At 51.6% G+C, this 20,801-nt stretch overlaps 2 protein-coding genes across 9 annotated transcripts in view; one reads left to right on the forward strand and one right to left on the reverse strand.

Moving 5' to 3' along the window:
- Positions 1-724: 724 nt before the first annotated feature.
- Positions 725-20,801, reverse strand: part of DLX6 (distal-less homeobox 6) — a 20,670-nt gene continuing 593 nt past the window's right edge. Inside the window, exons 1-7 of one of the 8 annotated variants that reach the window (XR_012011010.1) lie at positions 20,517-20,801; positions 19,028-19,221; positions 16,921-17,168; positions 11,261-11,398; positions 5,848-6,003; positions 4,695-4,794; positions 847-971 (exon numbers count right to left, since the gene is read on the reverse strand). The exon at positions 20,517-20,801 is cut by the window's right edge and continues 593 nt beyond it. Coding sequence is in view for 4 of the 8 variants with exons in the window: in XM_072784063.1 (XP_072640164.1) it covers positions 857-971; positions 11,261-11,398; positions 16,921-17,168; positions 19,028-19,221; positions 20,517-20,801 (980 nt within the window). In the remaining 4 variants the exon portion in view is untranslated. Of the gene's footprint in view, positions 972-4,694; positions 4,795-5,548; positions 6,004-11,260; positions 11,399-11,642; positions 11,704-15,877; positions 17,169-19,027; positions 19,222-20,516 lie in introns of those variants that run through there. The other 7 variants (XR_012011011.1, XM_072784063.1, XR_012011013.1 and 4 more) reach the window with 7 other exon arrangements.
- Positions 1,925-6,307, forward strand: DLX5 (distal-less homeobox 5). Its single transcript, XM_072784067.1, has 3 exons — positions 1,925-2,502; positions 4,365-4,549; positions 5,632-6,307. The coding sequence occupies exons 1-3, from the start codon at positions 2,148-2,150 to the stop codon at positions 5,959-5,961; spliced, it is 870 nt and encodes a 289-aa protein (XP_072640168.1). The 5' UTR covers positions 1,925-2,147; the 3' UTR covers positions 5,962-6,307.

Genomic DNA, 20,801 nt, shown 5'->3' on the forward strand with positions numbered 1-20,801 from the left:
ATTTAAATCTAGGGGGTGAACAGTGGTGCCATAATCAACACCTTGCGGAGAGAGTGAGCAGACAGCCAAGGCTCCGTTTACCTGGGCAACTATCTCACAGAAGTTCAGGGCTGTGCAGGCCTAAAGCAAGAGGCTGGGGCTGGGGGTGGGGATGGCGGTGGAGGGAGGTGGGGATGTGAGGGGACCTCGTGACACACACCTCTCCTTTCCTGTGTATTCTTGCCCGGAGATGGTCTCTAAAGGGCAATGCGGCAATAGCGAAGGTTTTACCGCACCCAGACTGCAGGGGCAGGGAGTTGGTGTAGGTGTGGCTACTCTGATTTGCAGTTCCACAGACAGGCTGGCATCCTGCTCTGAGTTCCAGATCCCTCGCTCTCCCTGCTGTCCTGTTTTGAGTCAGAGTAGCTCCATGGCCCCAGTAAGGCTAACCTAGCAGTAGACATAACTATGTAGACACTTTCTTTGATCCAGGGTGGGTGAGTGAAGGAATGAGAGGCCAGACCAGCCCACCCTAGTTGCTGGGTGGAAATACCAGGTTCAGGATCTCATATTCCCTGGAGGTAGCTGCTGGCAGGGCCCAAATCAGGATCCAGCTCCTGAAGTTGCCTATTCGATGGGAGTGGAAAGGGGGTGGTAGCTTGACTTACGTTAAATTTCTAAATTCTCAGCTGGATCACCACTACAGCAAGAGTGACATGAAAAGCAAACTCTGGACCTCGAGTACTAAGTGTTTGATCACTGAGCCTTTATTCCCTTTTCATATGAGCTAAGGTGTGTTCGCTGCAGGAAATAAAGGGAAGGAGGATACAGAAACTGGGACTTGAGAAGTGGAAAGTCTGGCCCTTGGGTGCCATGTCTATGGAGTTAGGAGGAGTGATCCGTGGGCTGATTCATGGGCTTCCTGCACCTTCCCCCAAAGAGCTTCTGCCCCTGTTTCCTTCCTAGTCTTCTTAGGGTTTCCCCAGTCCAACCTGGAGGAACAACAGATTGTAAATGAACCATTCACTGCTGCAGGAGTATTTGGCCACTGAACACAGTTATGGACCTTTCCATTCCAACGGTATCCACAGACAAGAATAGTGAACAAAATGTGGGGTTGCCTGCTCCTCTTGGGGAACAGCAATTTGGGCATCGTTAAGTTATTTGTGCTTATGACAATGATATTTTTAAGTGATTGTAGCGATTTAGGGTTGCAGGAACTTTCTGCCATTAACAGCTGAATGGGCAGCGTGCATTCTGGAGCATCCTTAGCCGGCCCTTGTCTGAGAAGTACTCCTCTCTCGGGCTAAAGAAGTGCTTGCTGCAAATTTGTGTCATTCCCCAAATCACAAATTTTCAACATCGGTAAGTTATAACTTGGCTCTCAGCACCCCACTAGGAATATTGTTCTCAGTCCCTTTTTGCCTTGGGTCCTACATCCCGGCTCCCCCACCCTCACCTCTATTCCCTGCTTTGGTTCCTCATTTCAATATCAATGTTCAGTTCTCCCCCTCCCTCCACCCCTGCAAACCAAAGGAGTAGGAAGGTGGGGAACCAGGAAAGACCTTCGCCCGCCTCACCCCCCAAATATGTGCACTTTCTGAGGCCGATGATTGGAGCACTTTGTCTCCAGACTTGACTGAGCTGGGTGTTGGGGCTTCTGCGTTGTCTTTGGTATTCACTGAAAACAGACTGAGACCCCCTCCCCCAACAAGCAACAACAACACACACGCGTGCGCGCGCGCGCGCGCGCACACACACACACACACACACACACACTCCCCCCCCCCCCCTTTCTCTCTCTCTCTCTCTCTTTTAAGCAATGCTTTGTTGTGCTAAAACTAGTTGGACGAGTTAGGGTGTTGCTGCTGCTCCCGAGGCCCTGGCCAATGGAACCCGATCCACCCCGCTGTGCGTAAGCGCGCAATTAAGGATTTAACCAAGGCTGTGCTGCGCCTCTGCCATCAGTCAGCCCGCCGCAGACGGAGCCTCCACGACTCCCAGCCTCCTCCTCGCCGCCGCCGCCGCCGCCTCCTTCTCTCCTCCTCCTCCTCTTCCTCCTCCTCCCTCGCTCCCACAGCCATGTCTGCTTAGACCAGAGCAGCCCCACAGCCAACTCGGGCAGCCGCCGCCGCCACCGCAGCCGGGACAGCCGCCGCCTGTGAGCGATGACAGGAGTGTTTGACAGAAGGGTCCCCAGCATCCGATCCGGCGACTTCCAAGCTCCGTTTCAGACGTCCGCAGCCATGCACCATCCGTCTCAGGAATCCCCAACTTTGCCCGAGTCCTCGGCCACCGATCCCGACTACTACAGCCCCACGGGGGGAGCCCCACACGGCTACTGCTCTCCTACCTCGGCTTCCTACGGCAAAGCGCTCAACCCCTACCAGTACCAGTACCACGGCGTGAGCGGCTCCGCCGGCAGCTACCCCGCCAAGGCTTACGCCGACTACAGCTACGCCAGCCCCTACCACCAGTACGGCGGCGCCTACAACCGCGTCCCGAGCGCCGCCAGCCAGCCAGGTAGGGGGGCGCGGGGTGGGGGCAGGTACCGGGGAGCCGGGGATCTGGAGGGGCGAGGCGCGGCGGGAGATCGGGGGCCCGCGCCCACCACCGCAGTGGGGGGCGCACCCGGCGGAAGAGACGGGGGCTGGACCCTGCAACAGAGAGGTTCTCTAGGGCCAGCGTTTTAGGGATTCTTAGAAAAATCCTCGCCTCCGGCACCGGGGGGGGGGGGTGGGGGCCCTCAAGTCTCTGGATTCCCAACTTGCCTGGTCTGAAAGCCAACCGGGCTGGAAACGGGGTAGGGGTGGAGGGAAGAAAGAATCAAGCAGCCTGAGTGGCATTTGCGTAATAAAGGGGAGGTTGGTTGTTGGAGTCTTCGGTGAGCTGCTCTGCTGGTGCGAGTGGGAGTGGAAGGCTGCCTCAAAGACTCTGTCGGCATTAGTCTGAGAGCAGCCACGAGCCAGCCTGGTGTCGGTGTCCCCAGGCCCGCGGGGTTGGGGGGGGCGTGCTGGGGAGCTGTAGCCCGCCAGAGGAAGAACAGCCTTGCGGTTTATCCAGGGCACTTCCAAAAACAAAAAGCCATTTAAGGGTGGAGGAGGGTTGCCGAGAGGTGCCTAAAATTTGTCTTCCTCTCCCCCCACCTCCTCTCTTTCCTCCCTCCTTGAAACTTAGTTGGAGAGTTTAAGAGGGTTAGTGAGCCTGGGCGGTAAGAGAGAGGCATGAGGTCTCCTTGGAGAGGTTTTGCTGGTCAGGTTTGATCTCTTCCCACTAGCACATTAATAATCCTGCTAATATTAGCATCCCCTTCTTTGGCAGAATCGAGACCACAGCCCTCATTCTCCACCCTTCCTCTCCCAGGAGCTTGCCACACGCACGCACGCACACCGTGGAGAGGTTCTCCACCCCTTCCTGAGATGTGTACTTTTGATAAGGTGGTACTTTTCAGAAAGGGGTTTTGGGGCCCCGGGGTATGTTTGTAAAACACTCATCCAGAAAGCCTTTTCTCCCCCCTCTGTATTCACGACTTTGAGAAATTCGTCCTAACCTGCCGCCCCTTTCCTGCGAAAACAACTTACCCTCGCATCCTTTCCAACGTGTGACTCTGGCTAAATTTTAAAAGAGAACCCAGGGGGTGGGGTGTCTTCGTTCCTTTCAATGTCTCTGTATTTCGCGCATAAGTGAAAGATTTTTTTTTTCTTTTGGCCAAGAACTTATTAAGTCTATTTGTAAAAGAAACCAGACACATCTGTGCCCTCGCAGATCTGCAGGGAGATTATGGGGGCTGCATAATCGGCCCTCTGTCTGCAGCGGCCTGGACCTCTTGCTGCTGAATTGAAGGAGCATAGTTTTGCTTGTGGGTCTTTGAACTTTGGAGACCTCGGTTAGCGTCTTCCCTGCCCATGCGTCTGGTCTCTGCGGGCGCCCTAACAGACGCCGACGGTGGGGGCGGGCGGGGGTGGGGGGGTGGGGGGGGGAGATGTCTCAGCCCAGGGCCTCCCCCTCGAAGCCCCAGGAGGCGCTGGCCAAGCTCGCCCCAGAAACGGGGGTGAGCACAGGGTGGGCGTAAAAACATGTCAGGGTGAAGCAATAACTGGGGCAAGGGCTAAATCCCAGACGCCAAGAAGGGAGCTGCGCTATACAAAGAGCTTTGCACAAGCCCACAAGAACCTGAATGAGCTGAGTAGGGAATTAACCAAACTACCTGGCCTTTCCATGACTTGAGGGAGAGGCATATTTCTCTGGGTCTTGTTAAGCAAAGGAGGTGATATGGGGAAAGACTGCGTGGGTCAAAAAGAAAACAAAACTCAAGGACGTACCCGAGGGTTCTGCAAAAGAAACATTGCGGACAAACTCTAACCGAGTCTATTCTGATTATTTAGAGAAAGAAGTGGCCGAGCCCGAGGTGAGGATGGTGAATGGCAAACCAAAGAAAGTTCGTAAACCCAGGACTATTTATTCCAGCTTTCAGCTGGCCGCGTTGCAGAGAAGGTTTCAGAAGACTCAGTACCTCGCCCTGCCTGAACGCGCCGAGCTGGCCGCCTCGCTGGGACTGACGCAAACACAGGTAAATCCGGCAGCGGTCGGGCCGGAGCCCCGCCTGGGCTGCAAGGCTGGCCGGGCAGCGCGGTTCGGTCCCGACCGGCTGGAACCGATTGGATAGCGCCCGCGAGAAACTCACAGACAGAAAGACACGGACCCCGCGCCCTTACCTCCATGAGTCAGGCTGGGTGTCGCCGCCGTGCGACAGTGGGGATGGGGTGGAGACGCCGTTCACCCCGCTTCGGGCCTCCGGGGCAAGGGGCCAACTTCCTAGATTGGAAACAAGTGTGTATGTGTTTGGGGGGGGGGGGGGTCATTTCCAGGACACTCTGGAAGCCTGGAGAAATTGGTTCTCTGCGCAATGCAGAGCCTCTGGGAGAGCAGGGCCCGGCGGCCTCCGGTGATCTCGGGCCGCGGAGGTCGCCTCCGGCTGGAAAGCTGAAGGTCACGCCCCACTGCTGCGGAGCTTTAGGCCGTAGCAGTCTGAGGGTCGCAAAGTGGGCGGTGGGGTGGGGGGAGCGGGGGCGCTGTTGTGCGGGGAAATCATCCCTGGGTTTGTCCCTCCCCGGCCCTGCCGGGGCCTGTAAAAAAATAAAGAATGCTCGAATCGCCGCCCAGAGCTGCAGGCGCATTCTGACCTTTGGAAGCTCAGGGGGAGTGCAGGGTGTTGGGCGGGAGGCTGGGACACGGCTCCTTCCCTCTACACCGGCGCGCGCACCGCCAGCCCCAAGCCCTCGCGCGCGGCTCTCGGGCCATTGTTTTGGAGACTTTCGCTGCGCCGCTTTCCGTGCGCCCTGCTCAGGCCTAGACGTGGGTGCACGCCGCCCGGGACACTCGCGCCCTCCTCCCCCAGCCCGAACAAAAACTGAAGCCTCCTGAGTCCTGCCCTCGCGGCGGCCGGTGAGCGCCTCTCCGGGCAGGGTGTCCACTGGGGCCCCTGATACCGGTTTGGCCTCAGGCCCGGCCGCTGACCCTAGGCCGCGAGCTGCGGGGAGACGCCAGGTCCGGGCCACCTGGGGACCCGAGATGCCTCCAGTCGCCGCTCTGGGGAAGGCGCGGGCGGCCTCTGAGTGACCCGGTAACGTGTGCCTTTGTTCCCCCACCCAGGTGAAAATCTGGTTTCAGAACAAAAGATCCAAGATCAAGAAGATCATGAAAAACGGGGAGATGCCCCCGGAGCACAGCCCCAGCTCCAGCGACCCTATGGCGTGTAACTCGCCGCAATCTCCGGCGGTGTGGGAGCCCCAGGGCTCGTCCCGCTCGCTCAGCCACCACCCTCATGCCCACCCTCCGACCTCCAACCAGTCCCCCGCGTCCAGCTACCTGGAGAACTCGGCTTCCTGGTACCCGAGCGCAGCCAGCTCAATCAATTCCCACCTGCCGCCGCCCGGCTCCTTACAGCACCCGCTGGCGCTGGCCTCCGGGACACTCTATTAGGCGGCTTTCTCTTGCTGTCTTTTTTGGGACTGCTGTGTTTTGCTGTTTTAGAAAATCATAAAGAAAGGAATTCATTTGGGGAAGTTTGGAAAACGGAAACAAAAAAGATTTCATGTGTAAAGCTTTTTTGCATGTAAGTTATTGCATTTCAAAGGACCCCGTCCCCCCTTTTTTTACAGACAAACTTTTTTGCGCAACTGTGGACACTATCAATGGTGCCTTGAAATCTATGACCTCAACTTTTCAAAAAGACTTTTTTTCAATGTTATTTTAACCATGTAAATAAGTGTAGATAGAGGAATTAAACTGTATATTCTGGATAAATAAAATTATTTCGACCATGAAAGCCGAATGTTTCTAAAAAAAAAAAAAACACTCCTTTTGACCTCCTTACAATGGGCTACTGACGTTTTATGCAGGCAATTAAAGGAAGACAAGCTCTGTAGAGATCCAATAAGGCAAAAAGGAAAACAGAAATTGGGGGCTGCATGGATGCAAAACTGTACACGTGTTTATGTTGGATGCTGTACTTTATGTGTCTATATACATATGTGGCCTGTTTATAGTATTGCCATAAAATATATATTTAGGGGTTTTATTTTTTTTTTTTGGCCTAACCACAAAAACATTTAGATAATTTTAAGTTTAACCCCAGATTGTTTCAGGTAGAAAGTAATGGTGGAATCTAAACCCAGTCATCCCACCCTGTGTGTGAGTAAAAAAGCAGCAGAAATCTATCAATAATCATTCCAAATTCTAAGCTCAAAGCAATTATCATGGACAATCCCCACCCCCCAAACAGCGTGTGTATTGGCAGAGCAATTAGACAAATTACACTCCCTTCAAATGGGCGCTTCCAGAGATGAGAAGGAGGAGAAGAAGAAGAAAAAGAAGAAAAGGAGGAGGAGGAAGAAAAAGATGAAGAAATTTTCCTTCCTATTACATTTTTTTTAATCTGAAATATTTGCAGCATGGCAAATGGTAGTGTTTCCGACTCCTTGGTATATGATTACAAATTTATTTGAGCTCTTTCAGAGGGAGAAAAGGATCACAGGACTTGCGATAATGACAATGATAAACCTAAATCAGTAGGGCAAACAGGACATGATGGGTGGGTGGGTGGGGGACATTCTTTTTTTCTTTTTTTTTTTCTTTTTTTTTTTTTTTTGCCAAGAGAGGGGATTGTGGGGGTGGAGGAAAGCAATGAAAGCATTTTGGCTCAGTTTTGATTTCATCTTGTGAGATACACACACACACACATGTATATGTATCTACTGCTATATATATCTATGTTTTTTCTCTCCATCCTCTTTACCACTCTGGTCTTTTCAGGAAAGAAGTCTTTCTGTCTTGCTTTTACCTAAAACAGTGGCAAAGTGGTTTCAGAGGATGGGAATTGAATTTGTTTGTAGGGATCTCTCCTTTCTTGGAGGCAGAGAGGAAGTACTGCAGCAACCTTGGCTCCGTCCTCTCCTTTCTCCCTGCATCCCTGCACGTAAGCTATCAACACTGTGACCAGAGCTACAGCCTGGACCAGAGTTGTGCTCTGTGGCCTGACTTGTGGGCATCTCTTTGTCGTTTAGAGCGCCTGACTCTTACCTTAGGACACCAAGGGAAATCCTATGTTGGAAATTACAAGATGCGTAAGATATATTTTACAGCTAGGAAGTCAGCAGCAATAAATGTGACAAAAGAGTCTTCTTAAAGACGGGGGGTGGGATTGGAGATTAGCACATAAAAAATTACATCCTGTCATCTGAGGATTTCTGAGAAGGTTCTTCCAGGGTTGGGAAACTAGACCTGAAAAGGCACGCTGCATGCCCGGAGGGGAATTTACCAGTGTATTCGCTCTTTCTCCTCTCTCCCTCTCCCTTTCCCCTCCTCCCCATCTCCCCAATTCCTTTCCTTTCAGGCTTGGGCCTGGGGTTCTGTGTTGGGGGGCGGTGTGGATTTCTCTAGTCCTTGGGCGCACCCTGCCAGGCCCCCGGGGCAGCACACGGTCGCGGCCCGGGCTGTGGACCCCTCCTCCTCGCCCACCCCCAAAGCGCCAGCTTCTCGGCCCGCAGCTTTCCTGTCTCATCCTCCTCCAGCCCTCCTTTCTCGCAGGAAGTTCCGGGTGGGGACGCGCTCTGGGGCAAGCCGTACGAACCCACACTCTGTTTTCTGCGCGGGGAGAGAATGAGAGGGCCGTGGGGGGAAGAGGTGGAGGGATCTACTTCCTGCTTTTCTTTCTTCGCTGGTGAAGATTTGGGGGAAGTTTCCTTTACACCGAAGCCAGCGCCTTAATCTGGGGAACCCTGCGCCGGCGTCCGGCAGCGCCAGCATTCCCCTGCGCCCCCCGGTGCGCGCGTGGGGAGGCCAGCGGGGCGCACCCACCGCACACCTTTAACATTTCCCATTCACTGGCTGCCTGAGAGTGGGAGGAACGTGCTTGGATCGTGCTCTTTCCTTTGCCGCACCCGGAGAGGGCAGATATTTTTTCCAGCCATCCCTGTCATCTCCCCACCTCCAGTCCTGGCTTTGAAAAGGGGATCCCTTCTCTACCGTCCCCAGTCACCGGACGCGCGGTCAAGCCGAGGGAAGGGAGAGCTCGGATTTTTACCGGGAAAGAAGAGAGAAGCTCTTCTTTCAGGACCACCCTTCCACCCCCAGCTTTGACGCTGCTCGTCGTTAAGGACACTGGTCTCCCGGGGACGCCGCCGGCAGGCATAACGCCGCTCGGACAGACTTGGTTTCAGGATTCCTTTGCTTGTGCTAACCTCACTTCTTCCACTCGCAATGGTCTCTTCTCTCGCGCGGTTTTTTTTTTTTTTAACTTGGTCTGAGAGCCATGGACAAAAATATTCTGGCAAACCGTTCTACAGCGGGTTTTCCCTGGCACCATGGGGATTCTCTCAGGGGAATTTAACTCCCTGCAGTCCCGCGCCCAAGGATGCAAAAATAACAGATCTTCAGCAAAGTCTAAAAATATCTGTGTGATGTTTCTCTCCCTTGCCCTTCCTCCCACCTTCCCTCTTTCTGTTCATTGTTTATTCCTGTATCTAATATACACTTGTACTCCCACCCCCACCCCACCCCCACCCCAGCAAATCTGCAGTCAGCCTGACACCACTCAGCCCGGGCTCTGTTTGCCCCCACCGGTCCCCCTTGCCTAGCCCACCCCAGATTTAATTTTTCTTTACCGTGGGCCTCTTCACCATCCCTACCTTACTCCCAGGCCTCGACCCCTAGTTTCAGGCCTCCCCACCAAGCGCAGGAGGTCCGGGACAGGCCGGCAGGGCCAGTGCGATTCCTAGGTGCCCTGCCCGCCTCCTGGGCCCTCCCGTGAAACATCAGATAAATTGGTCTTTGTTTGAAGCTCGCATTGGGTTAGGCGGATTTCTGCCCTTTTTTCCCCCTTTTTCCTGGCGGCCACCTCCTTGTGGAACAGGGGGCGGCCTGGGGAGCTGAGAGAAGCCGCATTCCTGTGGGTGCCAGGCGCCTCCAGTGCTGAGCCACAGAGCCTAAGACACACACAGAGGAACCCGCAGACCTCGCTGCCCTTCATCTCTCTCTCTCTCCCTCTCCTTCTCCCTTCCTCCCTCCCGTTGGGGCACCCACCCGAGAGCCCGTCAACCCACACTCGGATCCACCCAGGTCTCGCCTCGGGCAGGAGCGTGTTGACCCGCACACCCAACACACGCACACAGCCCCTCCTGGGGACGGCGGCCAGGCCGGGATCTCCCCGCCCAAGCCAATCCTTTCTCTCCCGCCCCTTATCCCACAATCCCAGACGCGCCGGCTGGCCTCCTCTGGCTCCTTTGATCCCACCGGACGCCCCACGGCTCGCGGCGTCCCGGCCGCGCCGTCCCGGGAGTCGCCCACAGCGCGCCAAGGCCCGGCGGTGCCCGCCTCCTCCCGACGCGCCCAACAGCTCACTCGGGCCTGACACCAGCGGGTCTCCTGAACGCCCCCGCCCGGGCTGCCTCCTGGAACGTGGCCCCCTGACCCCCCCGCCCTCCATCAGCGCTCCCTTTTCTTCGAGGAGAGGACCTTTAGGGCTCCCCAACCGCCGCCCTCCCCGCCTCATCCCCGCAAGCCCTTGGATCGCGCGCCTCCCACTGGCCACTGGGCTCCCGCCAACCCGGAGCTCTCCAGCCCTCTCCAGAGGCACGCCCTGAGGACAGACGCCCTCCGGCACCTCTGGGAAGCGCGCCACGACGGCGGATCCGCCTGCGGTCACCCCTCTCCAACCCCCCTTAAGCACCCCCTCCCACAGCGGCGGGGGGGAGGCTTCCGCCTCGCGTGAGGTTGGGGAGGGGGCGCTGCGGCTCGCTGCCGCCCTCCGCTCTCGGCCCCAGGTTGCTGCGGTCCTTGCTTACTGTACTTGGTTTTTTCAGACTTACAGCGAACTCTGGGCCTCGAAAACAGCCCCAATAGCGGTAGCACATGTGGGATTGGCTAAATATTTTTCTACGCAGCACTGCCGCCCCCCACGCCCCCCTCCGCCGCGTTTTCTTTTGCATCTGACAAGCTTTAGGTTTCCCTGCTGTACAGTGCAGAAAGTATACATTGTATCTACTGCAGAGGGGCGGGGGGGGGGGAGCCTCCCCTTTCAATCATCCGGGGTTGCCAGCTGAAATGCAATAACCTGTTTTATAGGTCGAGCTCTAACAGTGAAGATAGGAACCAGGGGAATTCACATGAATCTGTCTTTAAAGGGGATGAGAGTCTTGTTTTGCAGCAATTAATGTTTCTATTCTTTTGTTCGCTGGGACTGCGTATTTACTTCTGATTTATGGGGGTCCGTAGGAGTCTCTGCCAAAAGTGCATGTATTATTGAGTCTGTTCCACATCCTAAACCAAGATTTATATAAAACCGTGAAATACCACACATTACGACCTTTCCCACAGGAAAGGAAAAAAAATGGCTTCATTCTACACACATAAACGCACACATACACATACCCTCCAAATTTCAGTAATGATTCTATCTCCACCATACAACGTCAAGTATATATATTTTTTAAGAAGTGGGTGGGGGTGAAGGGCAATAAACAGTTCCCAAGCTACGTCTAAAAACAAAACAAAACAAAACAACATTCTTTTTTTCTTGCAAAGGTGAGAAGACAGAAATCTGCCACTGGAAGCTTATTGTCAACCAAGGATTGTTTCTGCCACTTGCCACTTGCTAGGTGGGATATAGGGGTAGAAGAAGAGGTAGGATATGGACTCAACTTTCATCTACAAACAGGGATCACTAAACAGGGAACATTTCATTATTGCCCTTAAATTCATAGGAGCTAGGAAGCCTGCTTACCACCTCGCAGGATGGCTCTGGTTGGGCAGCTCCCAGCTCTGTGAGGTGATGGGAAGAGAGAACATCATCACATACCATTCTAGAGCCTGGAAAAGATGCCCAGGAAGTTCTCTGTAGTTGCGGTGGAAAATTGAGGTCCTGGGGATATAAGAGTTTTAGGTATCTGACCAGAACCTCCCCCCCCCACCGCCCCACCCCAGGAACTAGAATTAGACTTCAGAAGTTTTAGCCAGGGCAGGGCTCACCCTCCTGAAGCAATAGGTAGAACCCAGGGTTCATTTTCACTCTGGACCAGCAGAGTACCCTAGCCTCCCTCCAGACTCTTTTGCTCTAACTCTGACTCTCTTTCTCTAGGGTCCTTCCATATTTGAAAGAGACTGACCTTGCTCTTTTACAACCATGTTTGGAGCAGGAACAGTCCTTTATCAAAAATACTGGACTTCCTGGAATCCAGAAAGAAACACATGAGTGACTTATAGCAATAGAGAAGCAGCTGGACTAGTTTATATGGGGGGGTGTTAATTAATAAAAGTTAATGATAGGATTAAAGCGAATAGCCTAGCAGAGTGGAAAAGACAGCTTCCCAGTCGGCTTTATTTAATTAGCAGTAATTAATACGTTTTCTGCTAATATCCTTTAGGACTCTCAATGACTTGTTCACTGTGAAAGAGAATAGAGATGGAGCTTAGGAACACTTACAAGCACCCAGGGCATTTTGCTCTGATGACAAGAGAGATTGCAAATTCATTTAAGCAAATGTTCATAAACAAGTGACAGGCATACTCTGAGGCAGCCTGGGTGGAAACAATGGTGAAACTGACAAATGTTCTTTGCTTGGGGGAAGGGCACTTTTCTTTTTTAAGTAAGGAAATGCTTTAGCTAAGAGGGAAAACAAAGACAGGAGGCTTAGGAAAGATAAGAAAGGAAAAGAAAAAAGAAAAGAGAAAAAGAAAAAGAAAGATTTCAGACTCCAGGCAGAAGCACATGCAGCAGCCCTTACAAACACATCAGCCCTACACATATTGAAGATTTGTACACGTAATGCTTCAGACCACTGATTTGCTATTTTCTTAATTCCCGCTCTTCTTTTTCCATATGAATCAAACAGTCTTTTGTCCTTCAGGGTTTGATTTGATCGCTACTGTTCACATTTCACTTTTGTATTTTCCTCTTCCTATACCATTACTCATTGAGTGCCCTGTGAAATTACAATCGTACATTTTCAACTCAGCAACCCATTTGCAGTGCAAAAATAGGGTCTAAATAATGGCTGAATTAGCCCTACTGGACAGTTTCAGATGTAACACTCTGTAATAATTATATTGCAGGCTGGATTAGGATGCTATTATCATAATCTGGACGTTTACAATTATCTGTAATTTGCAAAGATGCGCCAGGTCTTGATTACAGCAGTTTTTTTTTTTTTTTTGTATCACGCTAACCATCACTAAACAGTGACAGTAATAACAGCTAATTTTGCTGGCAATATAAGAGGTGCTGGGGTGTGCAAACAATTTCACACCTGGATGTGCTCACTCAACCAAGAATATAGAGAAAGAGCTTCTGCCCTGAGACTCAGACAAATATTCTCCTCTGCTTCTGTTCAGTATAGATTTCTAGACCCTGATCATTGCTTAAGAGATATTCACTGGTGGTAAGTTTTTATTTCTTCCATACTTCAAGGCACAGTTCATGTTTCTCTTCTCACACTTTCCAAGCTATATGTGTTGCTGTTGTGATTTATTATAGACTGCAACTTTGCTTTATAGATTTTTCAATTCTGACCTTTTATCCCCCTTTAACAGCAAAAGGGTTGTCGTTCTGGTGAGTAAAAGGATTCGGGCGAGATTGGGATCCTTAAGAACTTGATATGTCTTTTTTTTTTTTTTTTTTTTTTTTTGCTTTCTGTGCTGTTGATGTATTTGGTGCAGCTTGTGACTGGAGACTGCAAAAAAGACCAGGTTTCTGTAAGGTGTGGTGGGAGATGGCTGGAGATTCCAAGCTAACATCTATTTGAAAATTGTTACTCAAAGCTAGTCCTAGGCGAATTTAAAGTCTTTACCAGTGCGGATGATTTTAAATTTGGGGGCATGGAGAGAGCAAACGGAGCTCGCCACAATGCTCCTTTAGTATCACAGGTATGCGGACATTTGCAACGGCAGGTGTAGTCTGAATCTCTCGACTGTATAGTCCCTTCCACATTTTCCTCCACTTGGGAGAAAGTTTCCGGAATAACTGGCCTCTGAAGCCCTTCAGGGCTGCTTTGCAAGGCCTGCGCCTCAAGCTGATTGCGGGAGGGCGGGGGGGAGGGGCGGGATGCGGCTCGCTGGGCTCTTGCCCGCGGGGCCGAACGCTGCGACCTTGGGGTTGGAGGGGCATGATTGGCTGAGACACAGAACCGGGCTGGGGAGCCAAGGAACCAGTCCGATTTAGGAACGCACCAAAGAAGACTCTCGCAAGAAGCGGTGCTGTTCTATCTATAGATGACGCTGTTTCCTGACCCTGTAGACATTGGAAGCAGCTAGAGATGTTAAGTGCAGGAGCCTGAGAAGTCTTTGGCTCCCTCACCCCTGTACAGAAAGGCCTTGCTCCGGCGGCGGGAACCTTTGGACTAAATTGTGTCAAAAGATAATGAGATGCTTATTGGCGCCGAGGAGAAATTTCCCCCTTCCCCTCACCCCCGCAGCTATTGTTCTCTCGTTCTTTTTTTTTTTTTTACCTGGAGAATGTGGTCAGAACGAGGCTCTAGGACGCCAACTCCGGGGAAGTTCGAACGTGGGGAGGCGTTGTAGGCACCGCAACTGGGCGATGCCTTTTACCCACGCCCCTCCTACCAGTCTCTCTCCTCTCTCAATCTCTCTCTCTCTCTCTCTCTCTCTCCCTCCCTCCCTCTCTCTCTCCCTCTCTCATCAGTTTACTATGGGGTCAATACTTTCTAAAGAGCGAAAATATTAACCCTTTAGGTTCAGAGGACCCAGAGGAAGCCCAGTTCCCAGGGCAGTTCTTGGGAGGCCCCCTTCGCAGAATTCCTTGTTTAATTAAACTCAATTTGAGAGAGAGAGAGAGACAGAGACAGAGACAGAGACAGAGAGAGAGAGAGAGAGATCGTTGAAGGTGCATCATGACAACACCTCCAATGTGTTAAAATGCATTTGCTGGGTTTCAGAATTCCATGCACTCACAGTGGTTTGGCATACGTCTGGTAGATTTTTTTTTTTTTTTAAGAAAAATGAGTGTTGGTTTCGATGTATGGTAGCTTTTTCTCTAACGTAATTTGAATAATTCAGCAAAGCCCTACTACCAGCTGTACTTCTGCAGCCTCTTCCATTCTTTTCAGCATTATAATTTTGGTTAATTTTCAATTTTAGGTCCTACGTCTCTGCAATTTGTGTATGAATAACAGAATAATTTCCCTCTTTTGTTTCGCCTTTCCTGTTCCTGAATCTAAATAAAGATGGCTTTTTAGTATTAAAAGTGGAAGAAAATTACAGGTAATTATCTTTGACGGTAAAAACGCTGTAATCAGCGGGCTACATGAAAAATTACTCTAATTATGGCTGCATTTAAGAGAATGGAAAAAAACCTTCTTGTGGATAAAAACCTTAAATTGTCCCCAATGTCTGCTTCAAATTGGATGGCACTGCAGCTGGAGGCTTTGTTCAGAATTGATCCTGGGGAGCTACGAACCCAAAGTTTCACAGTAGGAAGGGGGAAAAAAGAAAAGAAAACATTTTTCCTAATGTAACAATGCGAATGCTAGAAAATGACAAGACTGATCGGTTTTAAACCATTCTGAGACTGAGCGTGGAAGTTGCTCAACAAAAAAAGGAACGGGTATATTGGTAAGTAGTCTTTGCTTTGTGTCTAATTATAGTGACTGTCCTTTTGCACGACTGTATGTCGCTGTCATTATATGGAGCACTCTGAGTATCTCTATTGACTTCTGATAAATGGCTCAGTGGTTTCAAGGTTCATAATTTGAAGGATGCCCAGGTCTGTAGCCATTAATTCTCGCAGTATGGGGCTTCCTGCTTGTATGACGAAAGGGCTTTTCATTTTCATTATTTCTGTGCTTTCCACAAGATCGGAAGGATGTATTTCATCCAGGATCATGCATTTTCCTACCTAGCTAGCTTGCAAAGGGTGTAAAACATTAAGTAGTTATAATTGTGCATTTACTTTGTTTTTTTTCCTTGTATTCTTTCTCCTTGTTAAAAAAAAAAAAAACTGCTTCCAAACAAAGACAAATACAGCTGTATTATTTTGGCTGAGGAAAGGAAAAGGAGAATACTCAGTTTCAGCACTGGAAACTACTGGATGTCTAGAGGTTAACCTGGGGATAGATCATTCTAATGTTGTTTTTAAAAAATAAATAAATGTGTAGAAATTATAATAAAAATATAATGCATAAAGGAAGCTGAGAGTACTTTAATATTAAAGTACTTAAGACAAAGGCTAGTGCTGCAAACTGACATCTTTTGCAGGCACTTGATGTTTATATATAGGGCTTCCCATATTAGGAAATAGGAATTCTTTTAAGAGTGATAGAAAATATACTGGGAGGGAAGGAGGAGGGGGTGGTGAGATAGAGACACACAGAAATATACAGGACACTCCCAGCGTTTTGTGGCTTTTACTCCATATATGAAAGAAGACAAAACCATACAAAGTATATGTACAACTAAAATTCAACAATATATACAGAAATGTTTCTCAATATAAACGTCCCTATTAGCTTAGTGAATGCCACCAATTCACCTAGTAAAGGTATCAAAGCAATAGAATGGTGATTTTGGTTGTTTCCTCTGTCTTTCCTGATTCCAGTTCAGGGTTTGGGGGTGGGGTGGGGTGGAGAAAGAGTGGTTTTGTTTTGTTGTTTTTTGTTTTTGTTTTTGTTTTTTTAAAAAAGCATCATCATTCTTGCTCATTGCATTTTGATAACACATGCAGCGTTCCCTTTGTGGCAATGTTCCAATCTTACAGCCGATTTTTCCTTTTTCTTTAGAGGAGGGCTGTTATGTGAGGATTTTTTCTTTTTCTTGCTTTCTCCTTTCTTTTTCTTTTTCTTTCTTTTCTTTCTTTTTTTTTTTTTTTGTCAGTCTGGGATTGGTAAATAAAAATGCAGGAGCCTGAAATGCTTCTTTTTCATCATGTAATGTCTTAAGCTCATTAAACAAGTAAAAACGCTGCCATGTTTGCACAGATTCTTCTGGTGGGGGAAATGTCTGTTTTAAAAAAAGTCGTTTTGATGGATACTCCCAAAGAGAAGAGGAGGCTCAGAGCCTGGATCCCAAAGGGTAAGGGAAAATGTCTTGCAGTGAGGGGTTTCAGGAGCGCTGGCACAGAAACCAGTCTGTCTCTGTCTCTGTCTCTGTCTCTCCCTAAAATGCAAGATCAGTTACTGAGGCTGCTCAAGGGAAAAAGCAGATGAGGAAAGGAAAGGAAAAAAAGAAAAGGAGAGGAGGAGAGAAGAGAAGAGAAACAGAGAGAGAGTGAGAGAGAGCAAGAGTGTGAGCAAGCACCCAGACTGTCTTGCTACACAGAAGAGTTCTCCCGAGCCTGTCCCTTTGGCTGGGTTTGGCAGATGCAAGCAGGTCCTGGATCCTCCTTGCCTTGTTCAGACGTTTCCCTAGGGTATCAATTTCCCTCAGACAACTCACATCATCTGTGGTCTCTGCATCGTGTCCTGGTGTGGAGAGGAGTACCAATGCGAATAGCCGGGCATGTAGCTGTTGGGGGGCATACTGACCCCCTTGGCTGAGGCAGAAACGTCCCACACTGGAGGCAGCGCCGGTGAGCGCGGCGACAGGGCCGCTGAGCCCGGGAGAGGGTCACTCTCATGCGGGTTACTGCCCTGCTTCAGTAATTTCTTAAACTTAGAGCGTTTGTTCTGAAACCATATCTTCACCTGGAACGAAATGCAGCAGCGAGCATTAGGCGCGGGAAAACCTCGGACCAGTGCCTCTCTTCGAGGCTTTGGGAGCAATATCCAAAAAACAAAACAAACAAAACCGCAAACGCCAAGTCCCCGCCTTCCTCCACCTCTTCCTGGCCTCCTTTCTCCCACCCCGCCCCAATTTACCAGGTATCTGGTCTAGATACCTAAAGTCACTCTCTTTCTTCAGTTGGATGCAAGCCTAGGTTTAAAACAGCAGCTTAAAGAAGAATGAAGGCGAATAAGATAGCCAGGTTTAGAGTCTAAAGGAGGATTTTTAAACTGAGAACTTTTCAGATGAAAGCCAACTGAACACACTTCTTCTGATAGTCTGTTTTTGTATTTACTACCCCCCAAACCTGGCATCTCTATGCATGTACAGTGAGCAAATGACTGTGAACAGATGGAAGCCTGTACATTTGTACCCAAATGCCTTGAATATACCTCTGCAGATATTGCACGTGCATGGAGCATCTTTTTCCTGAAGTAAATGTATCCTCATAATCCTGTAAGGAATAGGGATGGTGCCTCCCTAGTTCCCTACTTTGTAAGGTGCTTAGTCAAATTGTGGTCAGTAATCATGACATGATTGTTAGTGCGGTCGCTAAAAGTCATAGGGCTCCTGAAAATTAAATGCGAATCAGGACTCTGGGATGGAAGCGTATCTCAGCTAACGTCCCAGATCTACTTTATTTGAAGAAAGAAATTCTATGGTGCCACTTCTTTTCCCTTTAAAATTCCTTAGCCATAGGAATCTGCTTTTCCAAGAGAAATACAAGTTACTGAGTAACAAGGATCCATTCATATCAAACTCCAGATATTTTCAGGGGCTATATGGCAAGAGAAAGCAAGCTGAATCGAAAAGAAGAGCTTACAGGGCATCTGTTCTAAGGCACCACACAATCACTCACCAGCAAGAGTCTCATAAACCCTGGAGTCCCCATGCTGAAGATCACCTACCTCACATGAGGCCTACTACCCCATGCAGCTAAGTTAATTGACAAGGACAAAAACCACAGGTGATTGCAGTCGGGCTTTATGACCAGGGTCCTAATATACCTACTTAAGCCCCTTCCTGTGAAGTCTAAAACGCCCCCATATGTCTTTCAAATTAGTAGGACAGGAGAACTTCGGCAACTGTACTTAACTGAGGCTTCACCTGCTGTAATTTGGTGAGCATTCCTCTTTGATCTCCAACTCTGCCATTGCTCCCAAGTCCTGTACTCCAGGGAGGTACCTCAGCCTGCACCAGCCAGTCACCCAGGATGATTTAAACCTTGAGCTTAGGGCAATCTTCAGAAAAACCCACCTCACCTATCCTGTGATGGGTAGTTTGCACCTTGGTCCCTATACTAAATCCTCTTGGAGCCTATATCCATCTGTTTGCCCCCCCCCTCCATCTCATAATTCTATGTCAATGAATTGAAATCCTTATTATGTCCCAGGATCCACAAATGGATCCTTAAGAAACATAGGTCTTAATCTGTCTCCTGCCCTGAACATCTTTCTCTCCTACATGTTTGTTCTCGTCCATGCTGTTCTGCTCTGGAATAGGACTCGATCAATTTATGAGTTTGGTCACCAAAGGACACTGGGCTGGGGTGGGGTCGCCGAGGGTTGGGAGGATGTGCAAATCCAATCCAGCATTGAATACCAGGTCATTTATTCCAAACTGTGTTGTCCGGGGAAAGTGCGTAATGAAGCAAAGGCATTTGTCATTAAGCTCCTTCCATCCTTAGTTGACTAGGCCCAGAATTCCTCCTGATGTGCTCCCTGCCCGATCTGCAGGCAGGGTCAGCATTTCAGGGATACCTGGGCTTCTCGGGAATTACCTGTGTTTGTGTCAGTCCTAAGGAAGCTGCCAGTTCAGCTCTCTCGGGAAGGGCCAGGTACTGAGTTTGCTGAAAGCGATGGTTTAAAGCCTGGAGCTGCAGGCTGGAATAAATGGTCCGAGGCTTCCGAATCTTTTTCCCTTTTCCATTGAACCTGATTTCCCCGTTTTCAATCACTGTGGTTTTTTGTTGATCTGCAAGCAAAAAAATACAGAGGAGCAGTCACCCGTGAGGCCAATGCCTCAGCCTCCCTGAGCTTGGCCTGGGCTGCGCCGGGTCTCCCCAAAGCCCAGAAAGGATTTCTTCAAGGCATCCCCACGCCACCCTGACCTCTCTGGGTTCACGGTGCCCCGGTGCTTCCCGTGGGTGCGAAAGCTTCTTCCTGACCCTAACTCTGGCCCTAAATAAGTGCAGGGACTGAACGGCGGCAGCGCCCTCGACCCCGGGGCAAACAGCCTAGCTCTGCAGCAGCGGAGGCGGCGCCGGCCGCTCTCGGCGGCGCGCGGCGCTGCGGGGCGACTGCTCTCGCCGCGGAGCGGGGGGCCCGCGGCCTGGCTTGGCTCTACGGTGTCTGAGGCTGTGCTTGAGCCACCCTGATGTTTATGCGGCCAGCCGACTCGATGTCACTAACTCCAAGCCCGGTGCATCAAGCCCCAAGGCGTGTTCGAAAGGATTCTGCTGAGAGGGACCGAAACCCCAAACAAAACCCCACCAGCCGCTCGGCCCAGCTCCGGAACCGGCTGGGCATCGCCTGGCAACTTTGAACCCCTCGGGGCTGAGCAGCGTCCGCCCGAGGCCCTCTGCTTCGCCTCTCGGAACAAAGGCGCAGCCAACCTCGTATCGAAAACCCAGAGGGAGGGGGCCTGGTTAGCGGTGGGGGGGGGGGGGTAGGGGACCTCTGAAAGCTCGCAGGGAAAGAGCCCAATGGTCACCAGCTTAACCAGAGCTAGAGGCAACGTCAGCTTCCCTTCGGGTCACCGAAGCGCACCGGGCGCCACCCGCAAAGTAGGCCACTGGCCGCCCAGACTGGGCTGGGGAGCAAATCACGCTCCCCAGTTCCGGCCCAGAAAGGTCCCCCGTCCTGCCAAACGCCGGCCACAGCCCGGAGGGGAGGAGGGAGGCAAAGGGCGCGCAGACCCCGCGAGCCGGAGCGCGCCGTGCGGACCGACCCGCGGAGCCGAGCCAGCGCGGAGCGGGAAGCGCGGCTCGAGCGGCGCGCGGGGGACCGGGGAGCGAGGCGGGCCGCGCCGCGCCGCGGGGAAGCCGAGGGTCCGCGGCGGCGAGAAGGGGCCGGGCCGGGCCGGGCGAGGCCGGCAGGCGGGCGCCAGGCGAGCGGGCGCGCACGAGGCCCGGCCGGGGGCGCGCCGGGCCGCCTGGGGGAGGGGGCCGGCGGAGGCCCGGGCGCTGAGGAAGTGCGCGGGGCGGGCGGGGTGGGGGGCAGCCGGGAGGCGGGAGGCGGGAGAAGCGAGCTGCCCCAGCGGCCTCTCACCTGTGTCGTCCCCTCGCGTCTGGGCGGCCGCGCTGCTGTTGTGGTAGGATTGGAGGTAAGGGCTGTGCTGCGAGTGGCTCATGTAGGGGTAGGCGGCGAGCGAGCGGTGGTTGTAGGAGTTGCCGCCGCCCGACGCGTAGGGCGAGCCGTGGTGGTGGTGCTGGTGGTGGTGGTGGTGCGAGCCGGCCGCCGCCGCCGCCGCCGCCGCCGAGTGCAGGCAGTGCAGAGGGTAATGCGCGCCTGCCATGGCCGGGGAGCTCTGCTGCGAGTGCGGCTGCGGCGGCG

The sequence above is a fragment of the Canis lupus genome, chromosome 18 (assembly GCF_048164855.1).
Source record: "Canis lupus baileyi chromosome 18, mCanLup2.hap1, whole genome shotgun sequence".
NCBI lineage: Eukaryota > Metazoa > Chordata > Mammalia > Carnivora > Canidae > Canis > Canis lupus.

Excerpts from the sequence above, each read along its gene's own strand:
- DLX5 (XM_072784067.1), top strand. The coding sequence starts at position 2,148 with ATGACAGGAGTGTTTGACAGAAGGGTCCCCAGCATCCGATCCGGCGAC. Across the intron at positions 2,503-4,364 it reads GAGCGCCGCCAGCCAGCCAG|AGAAAGAAGTGGCCGAGCCC; the intron begins GTAGGGGGGCGC and ends CTGATTATTTAG. Across the intron at positions 4,550-5,631 it reads TGGGACTGACGCAAACACAG|GTGAAAATCTGGTTTCAGAA; the intron begins GTAAATCCGGCA and ends TCCCCCACCCAG.